General features: G+C 38.7%; 1 protein-coding gene across 2 annotated transcripts; it reads right to left on the bottom strand.

Moving 5' to 3' along the window:
* On the bottom strand, positions 1-26,829 carry LOC308684987 (uncharacterized protein). 2 transcript variants are annotated; one of them, XM_081356382.1, is made up of 13 exons: positions 26,590-26,829; positions 26,081-26,138; positions 25,259-25,343; positions 18,205-18,301; positions 18,006-18,124; positions 17,826-17,893; positions 15,826-15,945; positions 7,184-7,273; positions 6,237-6,353; positions 1,794-1,925; positions 1,634-1,677; positions 1,490-1,531; positions 1-1,287 (listed from the first exon to the last, which is right to left on the bottom strand). In XM_081356382.1, the coding sequence occupies exons 2-12, from the start codon at positions 26,117-26,119 to the stop codon at positions 1,495-1,497; spliced, it is 948 nt and encodes a 315-aa protein (XP_081212508.1). In that variant the 5' UTR covers positions 26,120-26,138; positions 26,590-26,829; the 3' UTR covers positions 1-1,287; positions 1,490-1,494. The 2 variants fall into 2 exon arrangements, with proteins under 2 accessions (XP_081212508.1, XP_081212509.1); XM_081356383.1 differs by lacking the exon at positions 15,826-15,945.

The following is a 26,829-nucleotide window of genomic DNA, read 5'->3' as shown; positions in this document are numbered from 1 at the left end:
GTAAAACTCTTTACATTTATTTGTGAATATTAATCTATTTATTTGGAATATTGCAACAATAATACCCCCATAGTATGAGTGAATATTACACAGGCTAATTACCTTGAAGCAGTTCAAGCAATTGATGTAAAAAATAACTTGTTCTCATCCGAGGTTTCTCAACTTATAATAATACAGCAGAGCAATTTAAACAAAAAGAATTTCAGTTAAAAAAACTGAGCTAGAAGAGAACTAATTTCTCACTAGGGATGCAAGCGACATCAAAAATGCAACAACTAACAGTAAAAAATGCAGTCATATATATATATATATGGAACTGGGTTACATTGTTCCTATGCAATTTCTTATTTTTTTTCCAGAGGAAAAATATCTTGTGACATTTAGCCTTCTATCACCTCAGTCGAGGGGGGTTTTGATGATAACTTTGTTTCCCATATATGGGTGTGTGTGTGTGTGTGTTTGAGTGAGTGAGTGAGTGTGTGTGTGTGTGTATGTGTGAGTGAGTGTGTGTGTGTGAGTGAGTGAGTGAGTGAGTGAGTGAGTGAGTGAGTGAGTGTGTGTGAGTGAGTGTGTGTGAGTGAGTGTGTGTGAGTGAGTGAGTGAGTGAGTGAGTGAGTGAGTGTGTGTGAGTGAGTGAGTGTGTGTGTTTGAGGGAGTGTGTGTGAGTGTGAGTGTGTGTGTGTGTGTGTGTGTGTGTGTGTGTGTGTGTGTGTGTGTGTGTGTGTGTGTGTGTGTGTGTGTGTGTGTGTGTGTGTGTGTGTGTGTGTGTGTGAGTGAGTGAGTGAGTGAGTGAGTGAGTGAGTGAGTGAGTGAGTGTGTGTGTGTGTGTGTGTGTGTTTGTTTGAGTGAGTGAGTGTATGTGTGTGTGTGTGTGTATGTTTATTCAATCATAAACACAAGTCTGAGACTAATAATGTTTGGGTTTAATGTTCTCTTTTCTTCCGTAAAAGTTTCTACTTGTTTGTTTATGTCAATCTTGTTGGTTTCTATTTTTCACATTAAAGATAAAATCTATTTTTCTTGGATTATTTGTTAATGTGAAAAGCAGATGTGTGCAGGTGTTTTACAGCCACTGTTCATTTAGAAACACAAGTAATCATGAGTGACATGCACAATGTAATTATTTTTATACATTTAGTAATATTTTTTAAAAGACTGTAGAGTTGAGTGTGTGGTTTTGATTATTTATATTCCTGTGTTCTGCAGAATAAAGTTCCTGCGATCTCTGCAGGTCCAGATGAAGAAGATTCAGATTCGGTCACACAGGATGAGTTTATAAAGCCGCTCCTGACAACATCAACACATAAAACACACTATCACAAAACACATCAAGGAAAAGAAAAGAAAAGGCTCATATATGCTCAAGTTTAACATTGTATTTTTACAGCTGGTTATGGCATATAGCTGTGAACGATTTATTGTCTGTTTTAAGTTTATTGTCAATATTTCACTGCAGAAAGCTTTCAGACTGAAGTACTGTGATACTCACGCTGCTCACTGTCTGTACAGGAGTAAACAGGCTTCTGAACTCCTGTGGAGAAACACACACTTTAAGATATGAGCTCACAGAAACATTAATATCTGTCATGAACAAAGTCTCTAAAGCTGCAGTGATCAGAAATAAAACTGATACCCGTGTGTGGAGCTCTCGTTACTGAAGACGCCGTTCAAGGAACTCTTTGAGGAAAAAATAACATGATGTAATTATATAAACTCACTTATGAAAGATTGCATACACTAATACTCCAGTGACACAAAACTTGTGCATCATTTCCAAATATATACATATATACCTCTGATACACTGCGGTCATTAAATCGACGCCAGATTCCATCTTCACATTTGATGTCTGCATAATATTGTCCAACATCATATGAGCCAGAATGGTTTATAATGGCATAGAGTTCATACTTGTGGAGGGAAAACTGCAATATAACAGGAGAAACTCAGTCAAAAATAATGCAACTGTGTCAAATGTAATATTACAGCTTTTTTATTGTGTTTATAATTAAACCCATTACAGTATTTTAATCAAGTCAGACAGTTCTCAGTAACTGGGGGTTGGAATCACAATCCCTCTCCTGGAACTATATAATGAATTGGAAATCATAGTGTTAGAAGTCTGTTTAGTTTCATTGTGTTTTGGTTTTCCCTGTTCCATCGGTTCAGTTTTCCCTGTGTTCCTGACCATTATTAGTTTCCATTGTTTCTGATTAATCTCACACACGTTTCTGCTCCAGTTAAGGGGATACTTTACCTCTGGAAAGATGAATGTGTATTTAAAATGGGTCATTATGTAGAAGAAATGTGAAATAATTTTTTTTTAATTTGGAGCTTTCTAGACTGAGAAAAGCCAGAAAATGTATTTTTGGCTCATGTGGATGAAAGACAACAACTCCCAGAATGCACTTGCTTCGCTGCCCTAGGAGGCCACTCCCAAGCCACGCCCACCGGTAAGAAAGCGCAGTTAAACAACTAGGCTAGGCTACTAGTGAGTCTCCGTGACGAGTCTGCCCGGGATATCGAGATCGGCAAAAATGTCTGGGATTCGGCTTTTGCGTTCTACAGTCGCCATTCCTCATGTTTACTGTGGCGAGCAGGACGAGGCTGACGGCCGCGGAAGAACGGCGCGAGGCCGGTGGTGTGATTACTGAGAGGCGCCGGTCTCGAATCTCTCACAGAGGAGCGGGAATTTTCTCAGCAATGCTAAAACGCACATCAACCGATCACTTGTTTAGCGTTCACGTAAACACTACATTCAGATTCACCAGTCGGAATGAATTCAGTTAGATTGAAACAAAAGGTGTGCATGTAAACAATGAATGGCGACTGCAGAAAGCAAAAGCTGAATCTCGACATTTTGGACAATCTCGACGGCCGGACAAGTCCGGGAAAAAGAGGATGGTAACCCCTACTTCTCAGCTTTCTCCACAGAGCAAGAGAGTGCTAGCTTAGCTTCCAAAGAAAGACGGCTGACACTGTGTACATTCTGTGAGTGAGATCCCTCTATGGGCGGGTTGAACACATGCGGGACAGCTCCTCCTACTGGCTGGAGTCTCTCGCCTCTGGCCAAAAAATCCTCCGATGACGCAAAATTACGATTTTTGCAGACAAAAAATACATAAATCTCTCGTCTCAGGGGGATATGAGGGAGGGAAGCACGGTAATTCGAAAATACTACAGGTTTTCTACTGATACAAAGCTAATGCTAAATCCTGAAGTATCCCTTTAAGTAGCTGACTTGTTTCACAATTCCAAGTACGCAAAGTTTGGACTTGCCAAGTTCGTCTCAGGAGAACAAACTTCCAAGGACGGGAGGGTGAAAGTCCAGTAATTCTGCGAATGGAACAGCAGCGTCCTTGATAACGTCACACAGCTCGCACTGGCTACTCCGGTTATCTCTGTATGTAGCTATATTTTAGGCAACAATAAAACAAAATATGCTATAAAACACAACTCTATCTCTTTTCTTTTTCATTTTAAAAATCTTAAACAACTTTAATATGAGGTTCAGGCAATATGTGCATTATGATATGTCATAAAACACAACCCTGTCTCTTTCTGTTAAATGTCAGTTTTAATGATCAATAATAGCTATTATAAAAGTAAAAGTAAAAGGTATAAGCAGCTATATAATAAGAAATAAAGCAAACAATTCAGTCAAACAGACAGTCAGCGCTCTAGTAGGCTACAGCGGTAAAGTTAAATAGCCTAAATATATAAAGTTATGAAACTTCACTTTGCCCTCAGCAAAAACTATTGGCACGGAAACAAATGAGAGATTCAGAGAGACTAAAGATCGCTCCTTAGATATACACAAGACGAATTATATCGCATGTTTAACCACTACACTACAACCACCACTGTACTTGCGTACACAGAACAACAAGTGTCTTTAAATGACCTCATTTGTGTAAAGAACAGAATACCATGTTCAGATGCTGCTAGAATTATCTATACTGTTAACCTGTCAGGAACTGTAGAAATGACATTCACTGATTATCCATAGAACTATGAGTACTAGTGTTTCTGTATCCTAAGTTAGTTTAAGGCTGGATACTCTTCCTCGTTTTCTATGGCATATGAAAGTGTGGAGAACTTCAGTAAATTCTCTGTCAACTGATTGAACTTCACCTTTGACTCCAAGTCTTCATTGAGCACACTGGTCTAGTTATGGGGTCTAACTGTGATTCACTGCAGTGCAGGAGTAGTTAATCTGTTCCCCAGCACTGCAGTGCAGGAGTAGTTAATCTGTTCCCCTGCACTGCACAGTGAGGCTGTTTCCTAGGGCTGTAATCAACCAAAGAAAATCTTGGTCGACTGAAGTCCTGAAATTTTCGACTAAAAATGACGTTAGGAAAAAAAAGCGTTAAATTAATTAGCTGCGCACTGTGCACAGTACTTGGTAGCCTTGTTGTCCGCCTAAATGAATTATAAATAAACAAAAAAGTAGTAGGTTATTTGCAGTATATTAAATCGTTTTTGACCTTATTATTTTGCACTGAAATGAGTCTGACACACGAGTCTGTCGGCTCTGACAGCGTTGCATCACGTGCATCTGCGCAATATCAGAGCCTATCTACGAAAATAGTACTATGTTGTCAACTAGTGATATCATCACAAGAACTTTTGAGGAATATGCAACATAATTAAAACAATTGTTTTTGTCATATGTATTATAATAACTGACAGACACTAACGTTATCATTTCAGCCGCTCAGGGGTGCGTTTCCCGAAAGCATCGTTGGCCAACTATGGTCGCAAGTTCATCGCAATGTCCATTGAACTCTATTGGTAACGAGGGAACTTGCGACCATAGTTGGCTAACGATGCTTTTGGGAAACGTACCCCTGTGCAGCTCAGCTTCGCAGCTGAGACACGAATGGACTATTAACTTTTTAAAAAATGCTGCCACACTGCCGATGTTTTTGTTGACATGGTAGAAGAGGACTGACTATGAATTAAACACTCTCACAATTAAATAATATTCAGCAAACCTTCTTGTAGCCTACTTTCTTCAATCTGTCTCTCTTCTCCAGTGGGTCGGCCTAATCTAAAAGAAGTGAAAACAAGGGGGGTGTTCTGAAGACAGACTGTTACCTGGGAAACAGGGGTGCTCTGAAAACACCCCCATTAGCAATTAGTGCTTTCCACCTGATGAAATGAACGTGTCAATGCGGCAAAACTGATGAAATGAACGCGGCAAAACTGATGAAATGAACGCGGCAAAACTGATGAAATGAACACGGCAAAAAATCGACCAATCAGAATTTTGGTCGAGCCAGAACGTATCGACCAATTAATTGACTAATCGACTAGGACGTGGTTCCCAACCTTTTTTTGTCTGAGACCCCCTTTTCCCCAAGAAAATATTTTAGGGTATAAAATACCCTCTAGGAACTCTAGGAGTAGCCTATAAAGTGGCCCTATTTGAAATGCAATAACAGAAATATTCACACTGGTGTGTAGGTAAAAAAAAAAGAAAGAAAAAAAAAGAATATAGGCTATTACTAAATGACTGCTGTCTGGGACCTCAATGCATGTTATTTGTGAGGCTTTATCAATGTGAGGCTTTATTTTTGACGCTTTTAGCGCTATAGCGTTTATTAACAGAATAATGCGTCTTTCGGAAGAACATTGTAGCCGGAACTACTTCTCTCTGTGTACGTCTATGATGAGTCACGCAGGTACTGGGCTACTCCGCAGCGGCAGCGATCTGAACCAGTGTGAAATAGTCCCAATGTAAACACTTATTATAGGTGTACCATAGTGGTTCAGGATAAGACAAAAACACGGATTGAAAAATGGATTCATGATGAACTCACTCAATATATACATTTTGTAAATTTTTAACAGAAAAAAGATTTTATTTAATGCTCATGGAGTTAATTTAGCAGGATCAATAAGGGAGACATCCAACACGTGCAGTGATGGCGAGGCTTCTAGAAAAGCTTGATAGCTAAATCACGGGTGTCAATCTCTGTTCCTGGAGGGTCACAGCCCTACAGAGTTTAGTTCCAGCCCTGCTCCAACACACACACACACACACACACACACACACACACACACACACACACACACACACACACACACACACACACACACACACACACACACACCTGTTGTTTTCTAATAAGACTGAAGGACTTGATTGGTTGGATCAGGTGTGTTTAATTAAGGTTGGAGCAAAACTTTGCAGGGCTGTGGCACACTTAACCCATACATTAGTTCAGTACCTTAATATGAGGACGAATGCTCACTTCCAGGTCACTTTTTCTGTAGCCATATGAGGTGATCTCAAACCTCCTTAACTGAATAATCAGTATTTCTGGAAAGTTGTTCATCTCACTTTTCTGTTGGGAAAACAATATAGATCATAAGACATGGCAGTATTTAATATGAAAACAACCCAGCATGAATGAGTTGTGCTATCTTTCTTCAATATATTTATGAAGCAAACACAGCATTTAACAATTAAATGCGAAAACAAATTATTACAACAAACCAAAGCATATGTCACAACTACATGGACCTGTCACGGTTTTCAGGTTCTCTCTCTCTCTCTGTCTGTCTCTCTCTCTCTGTCTCTCTCTCTCTCTCTCTATCTCTCTCTTTCTCTCTCTCTCTGCTGATTGACTCATCTGTATCACCTGGTCCTCAATAGCACGACTCTACTTAATCTGTGCCTTTTCTGTTCTGTGTTGTGTTCCAGCTCCCAGTTGTTCCTCAGTCCTGTTCCAGTGTGGATGATTGCTAGTTCGGATCGGGTTTATGGACTGTCTGTTTGCGGCTCTAATTGTTGCCTGGATCCCCTCGACTCTCCTTACAAGTGTTTAACTGGCTTTGCCCGCTGTTCCCATTTGTGTTTGGCTAATAAATTCACCTTACTGCATTGGGCAATTTCATCTGTCTCGTTCATCCCGTCTACCAGAGGACTTTGTAACAAATCAAAAGAGAAAAGGAGTATTTGCTTTATCATGAAATAGATGATTTTTTATAACTTGGCTCAGGATAGAAAATGCTATTGTGTATTTCCTTTTTTTATTTAAAGTATGGAAGAGTTTATGTACTGCAGTTTTTAACCCAAATTAAAATGATTTACTTAAATGTGGATTAAATACAAACTATATTTCACAATTTATCTCACATTATAACAGATATTATATGTAGGAAATATACTTGCCTTTACCCAGTCTGTCGTGTTTTTACAATCAAAACAAAACAGCTGATACTCTCCACACATTTGATCAAGAAACTCCTTTAAAGCATTTTCCTACATTGGAAGAAATATAAAATAAATAAATAAAAAATAAGATACAGCACAGTTACACTGTTCATTAAATTAATGTGATGTGCTTGTACATGAATATGCAGACATTTATACTACAGGGCCGTTGAATGCTTGAATCTGATTGGTTGACGAACGTTCTAAGGTGTGCATTATTTTCAGGGAAACGCACAGCTAAAGTAGTTCCAGGCAGGTCTTGACCGCATTACAGTTCCATATCACTTCACGTAGTTAACGGTAATAACGGAAAATAGGATACAATTCATAACAAGAAAAAGCATTTAGCCCCATGCGCTTGATCTGCAGTTTTCAATGTCTAGCTTCACAATCAATGGAAACATGCAGTTTAATTTTAATAAATAAAGTATATAGTCCTGTCTATATTATAATCAATAGAAAATTAAACTGAATATAGGCTAAATAAATGGATAGTCCTGCAGTACGGATTTTTATTGCAGATAATAATAAATAAATAATTATGTATAGGCCCACTTGTTAAAAGGGCTTTGTGTTTCATTTATTTGGCTATAGTCTACTGTCATCTGTCAATGAAAAAAAAAAAAAAAAAAAAAAGAATGAACGAATTAATTAAAACGAATTAAATTAATAAATAAATAGGCTAATAATATTGACGCACATGCTTTTCTGTCTCATTATTGCAACATCTCTCTCTAATAACTGCATTAATAACTGCATAAAGCCGGGGACACACTTTAAGGCCGGTTATGAATGCAATTTGATACTTATGACTGATCATGCCCAAACGCGTGTTCAGCGCATTCAGTCTGTGTTCAGAGTCGGTGTTTAAAATCTGCTGCAGTCGATGAAAACAGTCAGAGATTGTGTCAGTTAGTCGGGTGTCCCCAGCATTAGTCTGCTATCAGTGGCTCAAACCGTTACTAACTCTACAATGACGTTTTGGAATTAGCAACGGAGGCATTGGACTAGATGCGTAAGAAATTAGTCCTACATACAAGAGCGTTTTAATGACAAAAACTTTACAAACGTCTTGAAATACATAATCTGAACAATGTTTCGAGGTGTGGTAACTGTAGTATAAGCGGAATAATTGACTTCAGGCCGTTGAATTATTAGAAAAATAATGCACACCCGAGGTGAACGGCCACTCCGCTTCGCGTCGTGACCGCATTACCACCTCGGGTGTGCATTATTTTTCTAATAATTCAACGGCCTGTCGTCAATTATTCCTTACTTATTCATCAGAGTCCCACTGAAGCCGTGTTTCAATAGAACTCTATAGTAGATACCGATACCTTTGATTAGCAATGGAGCAAAGATTCATGTTGATTTGATAAGAAGCTCTAAATATGTAATTTTGAGTCACATCGGCTATGCAGCACCATACGCAACAAACTGCACTGTGTATTCATACACCTTTCTATCAGAACCAGCATTAACTTCTTTAGCAATTTGAGCTACAGTAGCTCGTCTGTTGGATCGGACCACACGGGCCAGCCTTCGCTCCCCACGTGCATCAATGAGCCTTGGCCACACATGTCCACTGTTCCTTCCTTGGACCACATCTGATAGATCCTGACCACTGCAGACCGGGAACACCCCACAAGACCTGCAGTTTTGGAGATGCTCTGACCCAGTCGTCTAGCCATCACCATTTTGCCCATGTCAAACTCGCTCAAATCCTAATGGTGCCCATTTGGCGAATACACAGATATGAGAGCGATGTCTTTAGAAAGCAGAAAGTGGCTATTTTTGGAAGACAGTCATTTCGAAAACAAATATTAAATATTAAATAGCCAACCTTTCATTGAATATTAGAATGTTTAGACCTGTGTTTACTGTGAAATACAGCATTCCTGAATATCTGCTCAAACGTAGATGTTTATAATGTGCTAAACAAATGATGTTTTATTAACAAAGTTCGGGAGGAGCACGTTCAAATAATCGAGCAATCAATCAATCAATCAACTCATCAAACAATTAGCATGTCTACCCTATCAGCATGAGAGGAAAGCATATATATATATATTCACTCTGTCTACTCACCTAACTTCCTTGACAGTTTCAGCATCCCTCCACCACCCCGACTCCTCACTCTTGGCTTGTTCTTTCACAGCCAGGAATACGGGGGGAGTTCTGGGTTCGGGCCGAATACCGAGCCCGGAGCCCTCTCCTCGGACAGCACGCCAAATACGCATTTATTATATCTGACTTATTTGTATGTGTGAACTCGTGAATAATGTTTCATAGAGTAAATGGTCTCCGCCAGCACTGTGAGTCTGAGTCACTTACGATGTGCATTTGAAACATTACATGTTTTTATTCCACATGTTTAACTCACTTCATAACTTCCATTTGCCTTATTTCAGTGACTTAAACAAATAATCACCAACCACGCATAAACATAATTTTGTCAAAACTATAAACTTTGACATACGGACTTCCGGTTTAACGTCTGACATGTGAGGTCGTAGGATCGGAAGCTCTGCAAACTAATTGTTATATTTACTTTCTATATAAGTTATAACCCATTTTATACACTCATCACAGCTGTTAAATTGTTTTGTGCGATATTTTTGAACTTTGCGCCTCAATGTCAAAAGCTCCGCGACAGAAAAAGACTGATTCGGCGAGCTCTAACGGATCTGCAGAGCTAGCAAAAGATGAAACTAGCATAGGCCTAACTGATGGTGCTACAATAATGTCAGCGATTAAGTCTTTGGAAGCTGGAATTCACCAAAAGTTTGACGCGCATGCAGCGGAGTTACGGAAAGAAATATCATCCCTGAGAGAAGAAGTACATACTTCACTAACGGCGGTAACTTCAGAAGTGAAAGCGCACGAGGATAGACTAACTAGTCTGGAAAATGCTACATCAGAGTGGACGACTAGTTTGCAGGCACTTGAGCCCACCGTTACTTCCTTACGGAACGAGATTACCGCTCTTCAGGCTAAATGCACAGATTTGGGATGCCGCTCACGTCGAAGCAATTTGCGTCTTGTGGGTATTCCCGAGGGTATGGAAGGCACACAGCCGACAAAATTTATCTCAGAAGCGCTGCAAGAAATATTCAACCTCCGTGAACCCCCGCTTCTTGCCCGAGCCCATCGTACGCTGGCAGCGTGACCCGCGGAGGGTCAAAGACCACGGGCGTTTGTCATATGCTTTCACCGATTTGACGTCAAGAAAGACATTCTGCGGATGGCTATTCAATCCAAACAGCTCAAATTCAAAGACAGATTCGTCCACATTTTCCCTGATTTCCCCCCTGAGATCGCCAAAAAGAGGGCAGCGTATTACGACGTGAAACGAGTGCTGAAGTCCCGATCCAATGTAAAATATGGGCTAAGAGGTCTAACCGGCTTTCGGATCACATATGATGGTACTGAGCACAAGTTTGATACACCAGCTGAAGCGATGGACTATGTGAAAAGGCACATAATGACCCCTTTAAGACAAGAGGACACGAGCTATGAGCAGCTGAGGTAAATAGAAAGGTCAGCTGGTTGAAGTAACTTAGCTGCCTGACTTTCAAAGCCGTTATGGACTAAGTTAGTTGAAAGAATATCATGTTATTCTTTCTACCTGCTTTATGTTATATTACCAGATTTGTCATTTTGTGTTAAAGTTAATTATCCTTCTCTTGGGAATCCTCGCTGCGGTGCAATAAAAATAAAATAGGTGATGAGGCTATTTTTCGCTTGTTAGCCTATTATAACAATATTCAAAATTTAATTTTCTTGTTTTGGTCATAACCATAAATGTGGTTATAACATGATTTAGTTGTTTGCAGAGTCACGTACGAGTTTCGTTTTAAGGTGACTCGGGCGTATTGTTGGGTGTTAACCCAGGGAGGCGTACTCTCCGTTAAGGGTAGTGTTAGCTTTGTGCATAGGGTGGGTGTGGGTAAGGGGTGTAGGGGCGGGGAGGGAGGTTTGGGTGGTGTTGCAGTTTCAAAGCTGAGTCCACCTCTAAGTTCATTTATTCTTCGTGGTGTTCATCATTGGATGTCTTTTACACATGGATGTGTTTCTGGTTATTTTAGGTTTCTGTTTGGGTTTTTTGCTGTTATTGTTTTTATGTATTTTGTTAGTTGGTTTTCTTTTGTTTTCTTTTTCTCCCTGAATATGATGTCTCTTTTATTAAACACTTTAGCATGGCAAACTCTTTGAGGTATGTTAGCTGGAATTGTAAGGCTGTCAATAATCCTGTTAAACGCAAGTCTTGAACCATCTGAAGAGCTTAAAAGCAGACTTTGTTTTTCTGCAAGAAACGCATCTCCGTTCTGCTGACCACTTTAGGTTAAAAAGGGATTGGGTAGGTCAGGTTTTCCATTCAGTATTTCATTCTAAATCTAGAGGCTGTGCAATTTTAGTGCATAAATCTGTCCCATTTGTAGTCTCTGATACTATTGTAGATCAGAAAGGAAGATATGTTATTGTCTCAGGAACACTTTTCTCAACCCCCCTGACTCTTGCAAATGTTTATGCACCTAATTATGATGATCCTACTTTTATTTCTTCTTTTCTGTCTTGCATTCCTAATATTCACTCACACCCACTTATTTTGGCTGGGGACTTTAATTGTGTTATGTCCCCTGCTCTTGACAGATCTTCCAAAAAAATCATAGCTCTATCAAAATGTGCATCAGTTATCCTCACTTTTATGCAAAAGTATTGATTATTTCTTTCTGGACCATAAATTTCTTCCATACTTACAGGACTGTTCTTACCAAAGTATTGTAATTTCTGATCATGCACCAATTGTATTAGAGCTTAAGATTCCACACCAGCCACCTAAATATTGTCAGTGGCGTCTTAATCCAGGTCTCCTATCTGATAAGGATTTTATTGAATTTGTTTCTTCTAATATATCGAGTTTTATGGAAGTTAATACCACACCAGGCATGCCATACTCGACCATTTGGGAAAGCCTGAAATGTTATTTGCGTGGTCTAATAATTTCTTATTCATCCCATAAAAATCAAGAAAAGGGAAAAAAACTAATAGAAATATCCAACTCCATAGCGCGTATTGATAGCCAGTATTCTTCGGATCCCTCCCCTGAGCTTTTTGAAGAGCGTCAGTTATTACAGGCAGAATATGATATTTTATCAACCGATAAGGCTGAAAAACTGATTCTGCGTGCTCAACATAAGATTTATGAGCAAAGTGACAGAACAGGGAAGTTGCTTGCTCGGCAGATTCGTGAGGCTGAAGCATCTCGTATGATTCCCCAACTTAAATTACAATCAGGTGCCATCACAGCAAACTATAAAGAAATAAATTCTGAATTCAAGCAGTTTTATGTTGACCTATACTCCTCAGAATCCCCACCAGATGCTTTCACAATGAACACTTTCCTTAATGGAATTGAATTCTCTGCTATTAATAAAATGTCCCATGACTTTTTAGAGAAGGATATTCAGGTGGAGGAAATTGAGGAATCTATAGCGTCCATGAAATCTGGTAAGGCCCCAGGGCCTGACGGATTTCCGTCCGAATTTTATAAAGTATTTTCTAAATTGTTAAGCCCTATTTTACTTTCGTTTTTTTTAGAAAGCCTTCAGAATGGTTATTTGCCTGCAGGTCTCTACCAAGCGACTATTTCTCTGCTTCTAAAGAAAGACAAGAATCCACTTGAATGTGGTTCGTATCGTCCTATTTCACTGTTAAATTGCGACTATAAGATCTTAGCAAAACTCTTATCTATCCGTCTGGAAAGCTCTATGGGTCAAATTATTTCGCATGATCAGACTGGATTTATTCGGGATAGACATTCTTTTTCTAATATTAGGCGCCTTTTTAATATATTGTATTCTTTCCATTCAAGCAATCCAGAGGTGGTCCTGTCACTCGACGCTGAAAAGGCGTTTGATCGTGTTGAATGGAATTATCTTTTTCAGGTTTTAGGGAAATTCGGATTTGGCCCTACATTTATCTCTTGGATTAAAATTTTATATGCAGCCCCTAAAGCTTCTGTACGTACTAATAATATTCTTTCAGAGTATTTCGAACTACAACGGGGCACGAGACAGGGTTGTCCACTTTCCCCATTGCTATTTGCCATAGCCATTGAACCCCTTGCAATTGCCCTGCGGTCCAGTGCACAGGTCTGTGGTATCACCCCAGCAGGTATAGTACACAAGGTCTCTTTATATGCAGATGACCTTCTTCTTTTTTTGTCTAATCCTCTTATTTCAATTCCTCGAGTTTTTTCCATTCTGAATGACTTTAGTTTCTCTGGATACAAACTAAATTTCTCTAAAAGTGAATTGTTCCCATTGAATTTATCTTCCCTTCAGATTTCATATTCAGATTTTCAATTTAAGGTTGTCAGAAATCGTTTTAAATACCTGGGGATTCAGGTGACTCGTAAATACTCTGACCTGTTCAAAGCCAACATTAGTCCTCTTTATAATCATGTCAAGTCTCTCTTCTTGTCCTGGAAATTTCTCCCGCTTTCTTTGATAGGAAGAGTGAATATCATCAAAATGAATGTACTTACTAAATTTTTATATCTTTTTCAGTGCCTTCCTATATTTATTCCAAAATCCTTTTTTACAGTTTTGCAACGGAATATTTCTTCTTTCATATGGGATAAGTGAAAAAAGAATTAATCAAAGTCATCTTATGAAACCAAAGTGTTTGGGCGGCCTGGCTTTGCCAAATTTTCAAACCTATTATTGGGCAGCAAACATTAGGAATCTGTTATATTGGGTGCAGCAGGATTTGCAATTAAAGAAGTCTCAGTGGGTACTAGTGGAATCTGCCTCTTGTACTCCAGCAACTTTAACATCCTTATTATGTGTACCAATTCCCTATAAACATACTATTTTAGTAAAAAAAAACCCTGTTGTCAAACATTCATTAAGGATTTGGTCTCAATTGCGTTTGGCATTAGACCTTAAGGACCCTTGTATTACAGCGCCTATTTTTTGCAATATATTATTTCCACCCTCTCTGATGGATGGGGCTTTTAGTATCTGGAGGGAAAAAGGCCTATCTACAATTGATCAACTATACATAGATAACAATTTTGCATCCTTTACGCAACTCCAAGAAGGATTTGACTTACCCAATTCACATCTATTTAGATACTTTCAGATACGGAACTTTATTCGAAAGCAGTTTTCAAACTTTCCCTCTCTGCCAACTAAAGATATACTTGATAACATATTAGACCTTCATACATCTTTGAAAGGGGCTTTTTCTAAAATATTTACCATAATCAATGCAAAACAGTCCCCTTCAGTGCGTCCACTGAAGGCGCTCTGGGAGGAGGAACTGAATTTGACGCTGGAGGAAAATATTTGGGATCTAATTCTAGCCCGTATACATTCATCTTCTATAAATGCTAGGCACACCCTCATCCAATTCAAGGTAGTGCACAGAGTTCATTGGTCTAGAGCTAAACTAAGCAGAATATTCCCTGATCTCGACCCAACCTGCCTTCGCTGCTTAACTGAACCAGCTACCTTATCACATTCCTTTTGGTCCTGTCCGAAATTGTCTGATCTTTGGGGGAAAATCTTTGGGTGCTTCTCTGTTATTTTTTCTTTAACAATAGACCCTAACCCATTAACAGTATTGTTTGGTGTCTTGCCAGAATCCGTTAGTCTAAACACATTGCAGGCTGATAGTGTAGCCTTTGGAACTTTACTAGCTAGGCGACTCATTCTTATGAATTGGAAGGCAGCAGCTCCCCCCTCTTACCGCCAATGGGTTTTTGACCTTTTGTATGCTCTCAGGATGGAAAAGATTCGGTTCGCAATGAAACAAAAGCCAAAACTTTTTCTGAAAGTCTGGGGCCCTTTTCTAGAGTATTTTAAGGAGTCAACAACTACTTAATTTGTTTTATTTGATTTTATTTTTTTTTTATTATTTATTTATTTTTATTTATTTTATTATTATTTTTTGTGTGTATGTGTGTGTATTTGTATGCATACAATTATATTTGTCTTTTTATTTTCATAATCTGAATTAATGTATGTTACATTACGAGTATACATGTATCTATATTATTTATATTATATTACATGTTATTGTTACTCTCTGTCAGACCCAAGATGAACCTAATAAATAAAAAAAAGATTAAAAAAAAAAAAAAAAAAAAAAAAAAACCTTTGACATACATGCTGCTCACATATTATTGCAGCAGAGTTTGTGCTGAATACAGTGTAATCAGATAATAACAGAAATAAGCATAAAAGTGAGGGCATGTCAGAACACCTCAGACGTCAGAGGGTTAATGAGCGCAATTTGGGTAAGAAAAAGCGTTTAATTGTTTACTGGACGAAGTGTTTAAATTAACTAAATTAAATGTTATATTTTTATATGTTGTTGAATAAAATAATCACTTTATCAAACTTCTAGTTGCCAAGACATGCTATTGAGAGCAAATTAGACAATATTTAGAATATGAATCTAACTTTCACTATTAACCTCATCATGGGAATGACGAATCTCTCAGTCAAAAGTATAAACCACTGACAGTAAGCATTAGTTAATCAGATATATTTGATCAGACATATTCAGATGAGCAAAGATCTGCTCACCACTTCCGGAGAGTTTTGAAGAGACACTGGCAATGAGAGAAAATCCTCCTCCGGGGTTTCTCCTGCATTGTGTCTGCATGACCTGCATGTTCTTGTGGTCTTCATAGTGCCCTTAAAAAGCTACACAGATGTGAAGAAACAGACTTTAGTGATGATCCTCAGATATACGTGTGCTTTCACTGTTAAAATGATCATTCTCTGCAGTTCAGCCTCCAGCACATTAGACTGCTGATAAACCTTTAATTGTGTCTCATGCCAACAAACGATAGTCAAGAGTCCGAGTGAAGTAAGTTTGTAGAGGAGATCTAAACCACATATGAGGCAATAATGTCTCTGAGCGTTCTCTGCTGTGAGATGATGATAGATGGTCCTTATGAAAGAGACAAAAGATGACAGTGTGGCATAATGAGCCAGAAGCCCATTTGTCTGTTCTAGTAAATTCTGTGACGTCATTAATCTGCGCTTGCATTAAGGCTTGATCACTTCTTCGGTGAACTCTCGCCTCTCTGTGTGCGTTTCTTGGTGCTGCGCGCTGCTGTGACTGACGCTCCGAGCGGGATACTGCTGCGACCCATCATGTTCCACTACAAACGCGGAGTTGACTTCCTCCATCTTTTACCGGATGGCTGCCGAGCGGGTGTCTGTGCCCTTCAGGTGCGGGTATGACCGGCTTTAATGCATTGTGGTTGCCTTGATAAAATGTAGCAACTGTTTTGATAGCAACTCTCCTGTAATGTTTTTTTTTTAGTTTGTGAATGACACTGCTGTGAACTATTAAAGGGATGTCTATTTATGTACCTGACCCGCAGCTACGTGACGGAGGACTGTAGTTGTGCAGTGATGTCACCGCTGTTTTGACGATGTTCTGATACTATGTTCAAGTCAAGTCAAGTCATCCTCATTTATATAGCGCTTTTAACAATGTAGATTGTTTCAAAGCAGCTTTACAGAGATAAGCGTATAATTTAAGGTAAGAGAGATTGTTTTGGCTTTATAGCGGTTCTTTAATAAAGTTATTTTCCAGCTAAAGTTAGTTTTGATTGATTCAGTTCCATCGCAACGATCATTTGTTATTAAATTAGCGGCCGCTAAGACGACACCATTCTCTCTACACAGACTTTAAACGCGAACCTGTGAGAAACGCTGATGGCGTTCACATGCGCATTAAGAATATTACCTGCTTACACACACTTCGATTCCTTCACTTGGATGCTTTGCCCATATTTAAGATTTCAAACTGGCTTGTGCTCTGCTTAGTTTGCTAGGATTTTTCTTGCTTTGTCGTCTCGAGGTTTTGTTTTGCAAAAGGATTAAGTTCCTTTTTTTTTTTTTTTTTTTATAATTGTTCCCATGTTTTGAACTGTGTATTTTTGGTAAATATATTTACGTATACATACGTTTCTATTTTTTTTTGGGGGGGGGGGGATTTTGGTTAAAGATTATTGGATTTGGTTATTTTTATTATCAATTCTTTTCGTTAGTGGATTGGGCCTATCAAGGGTTGACATTACATTTTATACATTTTTTCCTCTTTGTGTGGTGTGTGTGTGAGGTGTGGAGAGTGTGTTTTCTTTTTTGCGGCCTTTTTTTGGCATAGGAAATTGATCGTTCTCCTCCTTTTGGTGGTGGTGTCTACACCGTGTGCCGTGACTGATCACTTCACTGGGGCTCTTGTGCTGTGAGTGTGAGCGTGTGTGTGAGGGGAACATGTATATCTCTCTTGCAATGGCACAGCTTTCTTTCTGTTAACATTGTATTTGAATGTTTGGGGCTTGTCCCCTTTCTGTGTCTGTTGTTTTTTTTATAAATTATAATAAACTTTTGTAATTTTGCATGAATACCTGTGTCCCCATGTCTTCCTGTCTTTAGTGGGGAACCTATGCGTGGATAATACTCTCTGGGTGAAATTCCCAGGGTGGCGTAGTCTAGATCAAAACATATGTAGTGTTCTCTTTCCCTCGTGGTTGCCACAACAGAATAACCCAGAAGAAACTAGTTACCTCAGAGGATCCAGGAGTCTTTTCAATGATCAACTGTAGATGTTCTGCTGCGTCTCGTTGTTCATGAACTTTGGGTTTGATGGAGAGAAAGCAAATAACAATCAAACACTTATACTGAGTAACTTTCATCAGCAGAAACACTGACTGAATGCTGGAAACAGCAATAAAGAGACCAACCACCTGTAATGCCGAGGCTCTTCGTGACTCCAGCTGCTGAAACTGCAGTGTTCTGTTGTGTTTCTAATTCACTGAACAACTTCTTCAACTCTTCAGCCAAGCTTCCATCAGATGAACCCAAACTACAGAAGACACTGAGTGTTTATCGCTTGGCTGTTTGTCATGTTGTTTCCACTGCTGGAAGTGAAAGATGTTTCTTTACCTCTGGACATGTTTCCTGAATCCCTTCGTCATGAAGAGCGTCTGAAGAACTGCATTCATGTAGGAGGTGTTCCCTTCATTCTCCAGCCCACAGTATCCTGATATGAGAAACACATTAACACTGGACTGACGTCCATCCAGCTGACCAGAGAAACTCCAGAAACACATCCGGCAGATCTTACAACATACAGGACCATCGAGTGTCCATCGAGATCAGAAACTTCAAAGCAAATGTTGTCTAGGTTTAAAAGTAAGTAGGTCTGGATATAAGAAAGCACGTCCAGAAACATCGCCAAGCTCCGGAACATGATTCTGTTTCTGATGCAGAAAGTTAGTTCATGCATTTATGACCTCTAGACTAGATTACTGTAATTACTAGCCGGTTGTCCTTCATCCTCGATAAACAAGCTACAATTAGTTCAGAATGCAGCCGCTAGAGTTCTTACTAGGTCAAGAAAATATGATCATCTCTACACTGGTTACCTATTAAGTTCCGTATCAATTATAAAGTATTGCTACTGACCTAAAAGCCCTAAATGTTTTAGATCCTGTGTATTTAACTGATCTTCTATCGCCCTACAATCCATCACGCTCTTCAAGGTCACAAAACTCTGGGCTTCTGATAGTACCCAGAATATCTAAGTCCACTAAAGGAGGGAGAGCGTTTCCACATTTGGCTCCTAAACTCTGGAATAGCCTTCCTGATCATGTTCAGGGCTCAGACTCACTCTCCCAGTTTATACCTAGATTAAAGACACATCTCTTTAGCCTAGCATTCATATAATGCATCTCCTAACCTTATACAGTTATACCAGGGGGCTGTTCCATAAAAGACGCTTAGAAAAGCGGGGATTAAACTCCAAAACCGGACTTGAATGAGCCTAACAAATAAGTTGGGGCTAAAGTGGTTCCATAAAAGGTAATTGAAGTTCACGCAATCTCACTAATTTGATCCAGGTTTATCTAGTCTAGATAATTGCGTGTGCACACGTTTCTGAAGCAGCCCTAGAGGTCGATCGTGGATCAAATCGATCCACCATCAAACAGCGTATATTTTGTGCTGTTTTATGCGTTTGTGACATGTTTTTTTTCTCCCTCAGTTCAAAACTTACATTTTACAGTTATATTCTCCATCTGTAAATGTTCGAAAGTCGTGCAAATGTATCCATTTTACTGCTAATCTTCATATTGAACGAGCGCTGCTGCGCGCATGCGCGCCAAATAGGAGCGCAATAATTCTGACTAAAATATACATTTTGCTTGGAAAATTAATATGCGATATTTTATAACAATAGAAATATCTTCTAATTATAATAATTTATCTTTAGGATGTTGGATAAGTTGCAGTGAACTTCTAGCGAACAGAAGTACTTCAGTGAACAGAAGTAGCCTATAATTCAGGGAAGATTTTTTTTAAGAAACTAAATATATAGAGATACAAAATATAGTTTTGGGTATAGGACCTATGCTACTTAATAAAGATGATGTATACTTATTTAGAATGCAGCTTTTAATGCAATATTTTTTTGGAGAAAGCAAGAATCCCCAGTTTTAAATGAGTAGATTTAGTTTATAAAGTAGCCTACATTATGAAGAGGATAACATTAAATTAAGAGCAAATGTATACATTTTGAAAAGATATGTGCAACTCTAAAATCAAAGAATATTCCATAAAATAAAGGAATATATATTAGCCTACATTAACTACATTTTTATATAACCCTCCCTCCCTTTTATTTCTAGTTATTTGTTATTTTATTTATTTACTTATTTAATATTGAATATTTGATATTTAAATAATATTACTTGAATAACTATTAGGAATTATGTGTCATTATAAGAGTTTGATATAAATATGTTAATGTTACATTTTTATTACTATTTATTTATTGTTTTTTGTCTTTTCCCCCTTAAATCATATGTAAAAGTGTCTAACTATGTACTTGGTTATTGTTCTAATCATGTGTGTTTTTAGGCTATGTGTTGGTGGGTATTATCACAAAAGAAAAAAATTAGAAGGAAAAATAAGGAATATTTATTGGGGGAAAATATGATGTCTTTAAAGGAACTGTCAATTTGTATAATTGTGTTAAATGTGTTTGAATTGAAAGACATAAAGTACATTTTATATATATATATATATATATATATATATATATATATATCCACCGACAATAAGCCTGACTAACCGAAATAAGCCTGGCTTATACTCTAATCTTGGTTTATGGAACAGCCCCCTGATCAAATGCACATGGTTATCCTTGATTACTGTTATGAACAGCAGCTACGTAATTATTTTCTATTTGCTTCTCTGTTTTATCTCGGGACGCCCATCAGAGATAACTAGAGAGTATTTCAGCTCCAGTTTGGATCCAGCCTCTTATGAAGACTTCAGATGACGCTAACTCTGAATCAACATCACCAATGCTGCATCTTTCTAAATTTCATAATTATTTGTTTACAAACAAGTATTCATTACTTCAATGAGCTTGTTGTTTCTGCCTTATTATTACATTGTTTAAATTAATAAATGTTTCGCTAACTGTGATTTGTATATGTACATTTCTGAAATCCATAACTAAGACAGTTTCCTCTGATAACAGATCACTCTAAATTGTAATCTTTGGACTCGTGCATTTTCTGTAAAGCTGCTTTGAAATTATGTGTATTGTTAAAAGCGCTATACTGTACAAATAAATGTTAATTGATTTAAATTGAATATCAATCAATATTCAATGAAATGAAATGTGAGAAAAGTAGTAATCTATGACTGTGTGTTAAAGGGATAGTTCACTTTGAAATTAAATTTTGGTATACTGTACGTTTTCTCACACAAACCGCTCGTTTCGTGTCTTAGGCCATCAATGTGTACTTACGATGGGAATTGTTTAATTTGGACGATGGGGAATTGTTTTAATTTGGACTCTGTGCATGCTCTTGAGACAGTGACCATCGACCTGCATTATTTGACTGACAGACAAGAACGGTTTGACCTAAAAATATCAAAATTGAAACTACTGAGGAAAAAAAGACACCTACATCTTGGATGCCCTTGAGGTAAGCTAAAACATACCAAAATTTAATTTCAAAGTGAACTATCCCTTTAATAATGTCCATCTTCAGAAAACAATCCCAATATGAACGGTTGTGTGAACTGCAGAGAACAAACTCACTGAAGATCAGACTGTTTCTCCCAGAAAACAAACCGGACCATTGTGACAAACACAGACAGTAACGTGAGATAATCAGTAACGTGAGACGTGGCGCTTTTCCACTACAGTACCGGCTCGCCTCGACTCGACTCGGCTCTGTTTGGTTTTCCACTGTGTAAAAGTTGTACCTGTACCGAGAAGCACCTGGCTGCAGCCTGCAGATTTGGGCGGGGGTGCACCTGTGCAGTCCCGCCCACAATGCTTCTCATTGGTTAGTGGCAAGTGATGACGTCGATCGAGGTGGGGCTGCACGTCTCTTCCCGCCAACATCTCTTCTCATTGGTTAGTGGCATGAAGTCATGACGTGATTCTAGCATGTTTTCTTTTCCGATATTCATCGCTGCATGGTGAGTAGCCTACATTACAGGCAAGCTACTCTTTTTTTGTTCTAATTTTATTTACATTTTATTTTACAATTTTTAATTCTGAAGTGGCGTTTAGTGTGATGTTAATTGGTGTAAAAATGAGATTGTGTAGTGCTAACTTTACTCATCATATCACACAAATAATAACTAGGACAGCGTAGGTCTAAGTGTGTACGTGTGTGTGTGTGTGTGTGTGTGTGTGTGTGGTGCAGTGGTGTAGTCTACGTGATACGCAGGTATACGCCGTATACCCACTAGAAAAGGCCAAGGATTTGCGTATAAGTTACCCACTTAAAAAAAGCGTGAGGATACGCATCAACTTCGTTTTGTGTCAGAACTTTCACACTTTCATTCATAAATTCATCCCGTCTGTGTTTGCGAAGCGACGGATCGAATCGCGGAATCCAGTCACAAATGGAACGTGCTATATAAAGCAGAACGTCACGGAATTTGGCTATTTTTGAATGAATAAATCAAAAGTAGCTGCTGTACAATGAATAAAATCTCGATATGGACTAGTGTCTATGAATATTAAAGCTAAAAGAGACTGCAATTGTTCTACGCGTCTCTGGGAATGAGCGCTCAGTGTGTGCTCCACTACACACACACACACACACACACACACACGGAAGCACGCGTGACTCACGCTCGTGGTGTTTTCAGCGTTTCACTGTATTGAGACATGATGTAAGCTACACATGTGCATTTCATCGCAGAGCTGCTATGAGAGTCACTTGATGAGAATTTCACCATTTCATTTGATAAAACTATCGCCATTCATTCGTTTCATATACACATAGAAACTGAAATGTCTTTACGACAACCTGTCAAAATAAGTTCTGTATAACTTGTAGAAATTATAACAGAAATATATTACTATTGCACAAGAGTACTTCAGGCCTAATAATAATAATAATAATAATAATAATAATAATAATAATAGTTTATTAAAACACACAGAAACTCAAATGTCTACAACCCACCAAAATAAAAGACCATTTTCAAAAACACCATTTCTAAAAGTAAATTTGTATTTGTGCCTATAATGTTTTTTTAAAAAAATTGTTGACAATTGTCAACTGATAAAACCTGTGCTTCAGGGACCGTATTCATATAACATCTAAGGCTAAAGGTAGCTCTTAACTGACTGAGTTAGATGGTGATTAACACTAAACAGTAGAAAATCAGTCCAGTCTCCCCAGCTGTAAATGTCATTGGCTGTTAAAGTCTTGTGTTGCTTATAATAAATTGACATGTTGATAACACTTAGTATTTCATAATGCTCTCAATTACATGTCGATGCATACTGTATGCATTAGTGAGTGTGGTGGTGCTTATGGGGTGACGCTCTGGGATGGGTGAGTATGCGGCGGCGGGGTGGGGGGGGGTGTTATATTAGAGTATACTCACTACAAAAAACTAGACTACACCACTGGTGTGGTGTGTGTGTGTGCGTGCGTGGTGTGTGTGTGTGTGTGTGTGTGTGCGTGGTGTCTGTGGTTTTGGTGGGATTAGGATATGGTGTTATAACCATAGGTTAAAACAGAGGCCCTTAAAAAGAAATACAGTGGCAAAACTAAACCAGGAGAAGAAATATAGGATTTAAGAGTTAATAGTAATATACAAAGATATATTGTAGGATATTTTTTTCTATGAATACATTGATTACATGTATTTTGATATTATTGTTATTAATATATATAGGCTAAATATATATAAATATAAGGTTATGAAAACCTTCAAGCTTTTAAAACTATTTCAAACTTTTAGGATAGGCTTTCTCAAGCCAAATTAAAGTTTGTGTTGACAAACTTTTTTTAACTAGTTTGTTGTTCATAAACCAAGTAAGTCTCTTAGGTATTTTACAGACAAAGCCAAAAACACTCAAGCATATCTTGTCTAACATTTTCCTATAATATGTTTAAAATATATAACAAATAAATTCCTTGCATGACTCTGTACTATGTTAATGCCTCTCTTTAAAATGATTCCATATTGTTTGTTCTGTATTTTATCTAAATTAGGTGTTGTGAAGTGGACTGCATTTTCCAGACAATATAGGCAAGAGTTCCGGGTGCCCTACTCGCTGACTCTGTGCTTGCACTGCACTGAAGTACACAAGCACTGCCCACCTGTGTCTGGGTGATGGCCGAAGGGGAGTCCTGCCCGGACTTTAGTCTGAGAAGGAGGTTGAGGGCTAATGCTCTGTTGACTGTTTGTTTTTTTCAGGCTGAGTAGATTGTGTGTGAGTGTACGTACGTGTGTGTGAGTGTACGTACGTGTGTGTGAGTGTACGTATGTGTGTGTGAGTGTACGTACATGTGTGTGAGTGTACGTACGTGTCTGTTCGCTTATTCATTTGTGGATGTTAACTGAATCTGTAAGTCAGCTATGCTGTTTACTTCTGAATATTATATTTCATTCTGGTGCGCTTAACGTTATCGCTTCTGTGTAAATGCTATTCACCAACTAAACATATCCTTTTCAATGCGTTCACAGTCTCTTTCACGGCCATCATTTGTAGTTGCCTTTTCACAAACTGTTTGCTCAAGTATAGCGTTTTCTCGGGGGTTCACGTTGTGCTTTCTACCATGCACGAATAAAAATGTCACTGAACTTTTGCTGTGTAATTGTAACAATGTGCACTCAATCACACCAAACCAACAATTACTAAAAACACAGACAAAAACTGATATTGCACGGGCATTTTGCACTAGTTATTTCAAATTTGCACAAGCGTTTTTCAGACGCGTGATGTCACCACTTAACGCATGCGCTGTCAGCGCGATATGGCACATGAGTTTTCAACCGCATCTCCTGTTTACCGTGGCGTCGACGTCATTACTGTGCCACTAACCAATGAGAACCAGGTGCGGCCCTAACCAATGAGAAGCGTTATGGGCGGGGCTGCACGATCTGCAGGCTGCAGCCAGGTGTACTTGCCTGTACCTGCTTCCAGGTACTTTTTTTCGTACCATCTCCGGCGAGGTTCTAGGCGAGCTGAGGCGATACTAAAATGTGACGTGAAAACACGGCAGACTGCTGATTGGTCAGAGAGAATCGTCACTATTCACTGCGTCATCATTGCACGCGCCAGACGGAGTATCCTGAATAAAAAACAGCAAAAACAAAAACATCCAAAAACAGCAAACACTCGATTTCCTCCATTGTCCTGTGTGTGTGGGTAGCGGGTGTGTGTCGCGCGTCTCGCATAAAAGATTAAGTTCCTGCTGCGTCGCTATGACGACCAGGTACTATTGTAAAGGTACTATCTGCAATGGAAAACGGAGCGAAAAGCGAGCCGAGCCGAGTCGAGTCGAGTCGAGCTGGTACTGGTAATGGAAAAGCGCCAGGATCTTCTCCACAGGGTTTCAGGGACAGAGAAAGTGTTTTCTCTCAGTACAGCTCTACTCTAATCATGATCACACGCTCTTTACTGATGGAGATGTTCAGATCAGATGAAGGGTTCATGTCTTACTTCTGTTCTCGGCTGTTGAGTCAGTCTTCTTTGTGTTTGAGAGACTCTGGAGATGATCGTCTCTGGGTTCCTGTGTCTTCTGGATCTGTAATATGTTTTAGAGGAACTTGATCAAACTCAATGACTCAATCAAACTCAGAGTCAACAATGACACTTGATTGAACATCTTTACAATCTACAACTGCATTATATTCTGTGTCCACAGACCCAACACTGCTGAATAACAGCAGAAGAACAGAATATCACTATTAAATTAAATGTATAAAACGGATAGATCCGGTCCTTGATCCTTTCTGTGAAAGCGCTATATAAATGCAGTCAATTTTTCCATTTGTAAATAACTCCACACACACACACACTGTGAGCGCATTACATCAGTGTTACTGCGCAACTGCGTTCGTGACTCTCTCTTGCTGCATGTGTTGCTTAGAAACTTCTGGAACTACATTGCTTGGCGGAGGAATACATGTGTTATAACGTTATAGTTTTTGTTGCTGGTGTTTATTTTATGAATAAAATAAATATTAAAATTAATATTTTTTATGGAGTAACCATTTTATAAAAGCAATAAGCCTCTTGAAGTGTTTCATAGTGAATTTAGATTTATTTCCACTTCTAACAACGGCCCTCAGCTGTTCTTAACTCACTGTAAAACACGGCTTCAAGAGGCTTATTGCTTTAAACTACTGTAACAGTAAAAAATAATGGCATGTCAAACCATTATCTGTAAAATATCTAATGTAAAATTATCTGTATAAAACAAGCTCACGAAGCTCAAACGATGTGTGTTCACAATGAAACCCCTAATAAAACACACACAACCTCTCCAGCAGCATCTGGGGTCACTTTACTGGCCATCATCAATCGCTGAACTGCACGTCTGTGGAGGAAAATAAAACACTCTTTTAAAATAGCAGTTGATAAAACGAGTAGTTTTATCCATAGTAGGAAAAAAAATACTATGGAATGGTTCCAGTTAACCGTTTGGTTACTGACATTCTTCTAAATATCTTCCTTTCTGTTCAGCAGAAAAAATAAATTCATACAGGTTCGAAACAACTTGAGGGTGAGTAAATGATGACAGAATTTTCATTTTAAAGTGAGTATCCCTTTAAACATTCCCTTCCCACTCTTCCCCCGCTCATCATCCCCCCTCCCCGCTCCCAGCTCCCCGCTCCCAGCAAGATAGTTTATCTCGTGTCTGACGCCTATTGCTATCTAAAGATATTTTTATGATTTATTGGGGAAATAGTTTACCTAAATCAGAAGATTAACAAATCGCATTGCCGGCTGTAAAGCCACATCTCCAAACACTTATTATTATTACGTACCTGAACTGTATTTCCGTGATTTTTCTCTCCTCGGACTGTCTTGCTTTAGTCTTGCTTTCAGTCACTCTCTAAAGTGTGTCTTTAACACGTGACCAGAGCCCGCGCCAGCCGGCAAAGTGCTCGTCGCCGCTTCGATCAGTGAAGTGGATACATTGTTGTCTTGTGGCTCGCGCAGTCTTCACTCTTCACACGGACGCGCGCTTCTATCCGTTGTGGAGACTGAGCTATTCGTTTCGTTCT

The sequence above is a fragment of the Scardinius erythrophthalmus genome (genome assembly GCF_964197995.2).
Source record: "Scardinius erythrophthalmus genome assembly, chromosome: 24".
In the NCBI taxonomy this organism is placed as follows: domain Eukaryota; kingdom Metazoa; phylum Chordata; class Actinopteri; order Cypriniformes; family Leuciscidae; genus Scardinius; species Scardinius erythrophthalmus.
The sequence above is the reverse complement of the archived record's forward strand: the minus strand, read 5'-3'. Positions and strand labels throughout refer to the sequence as shown.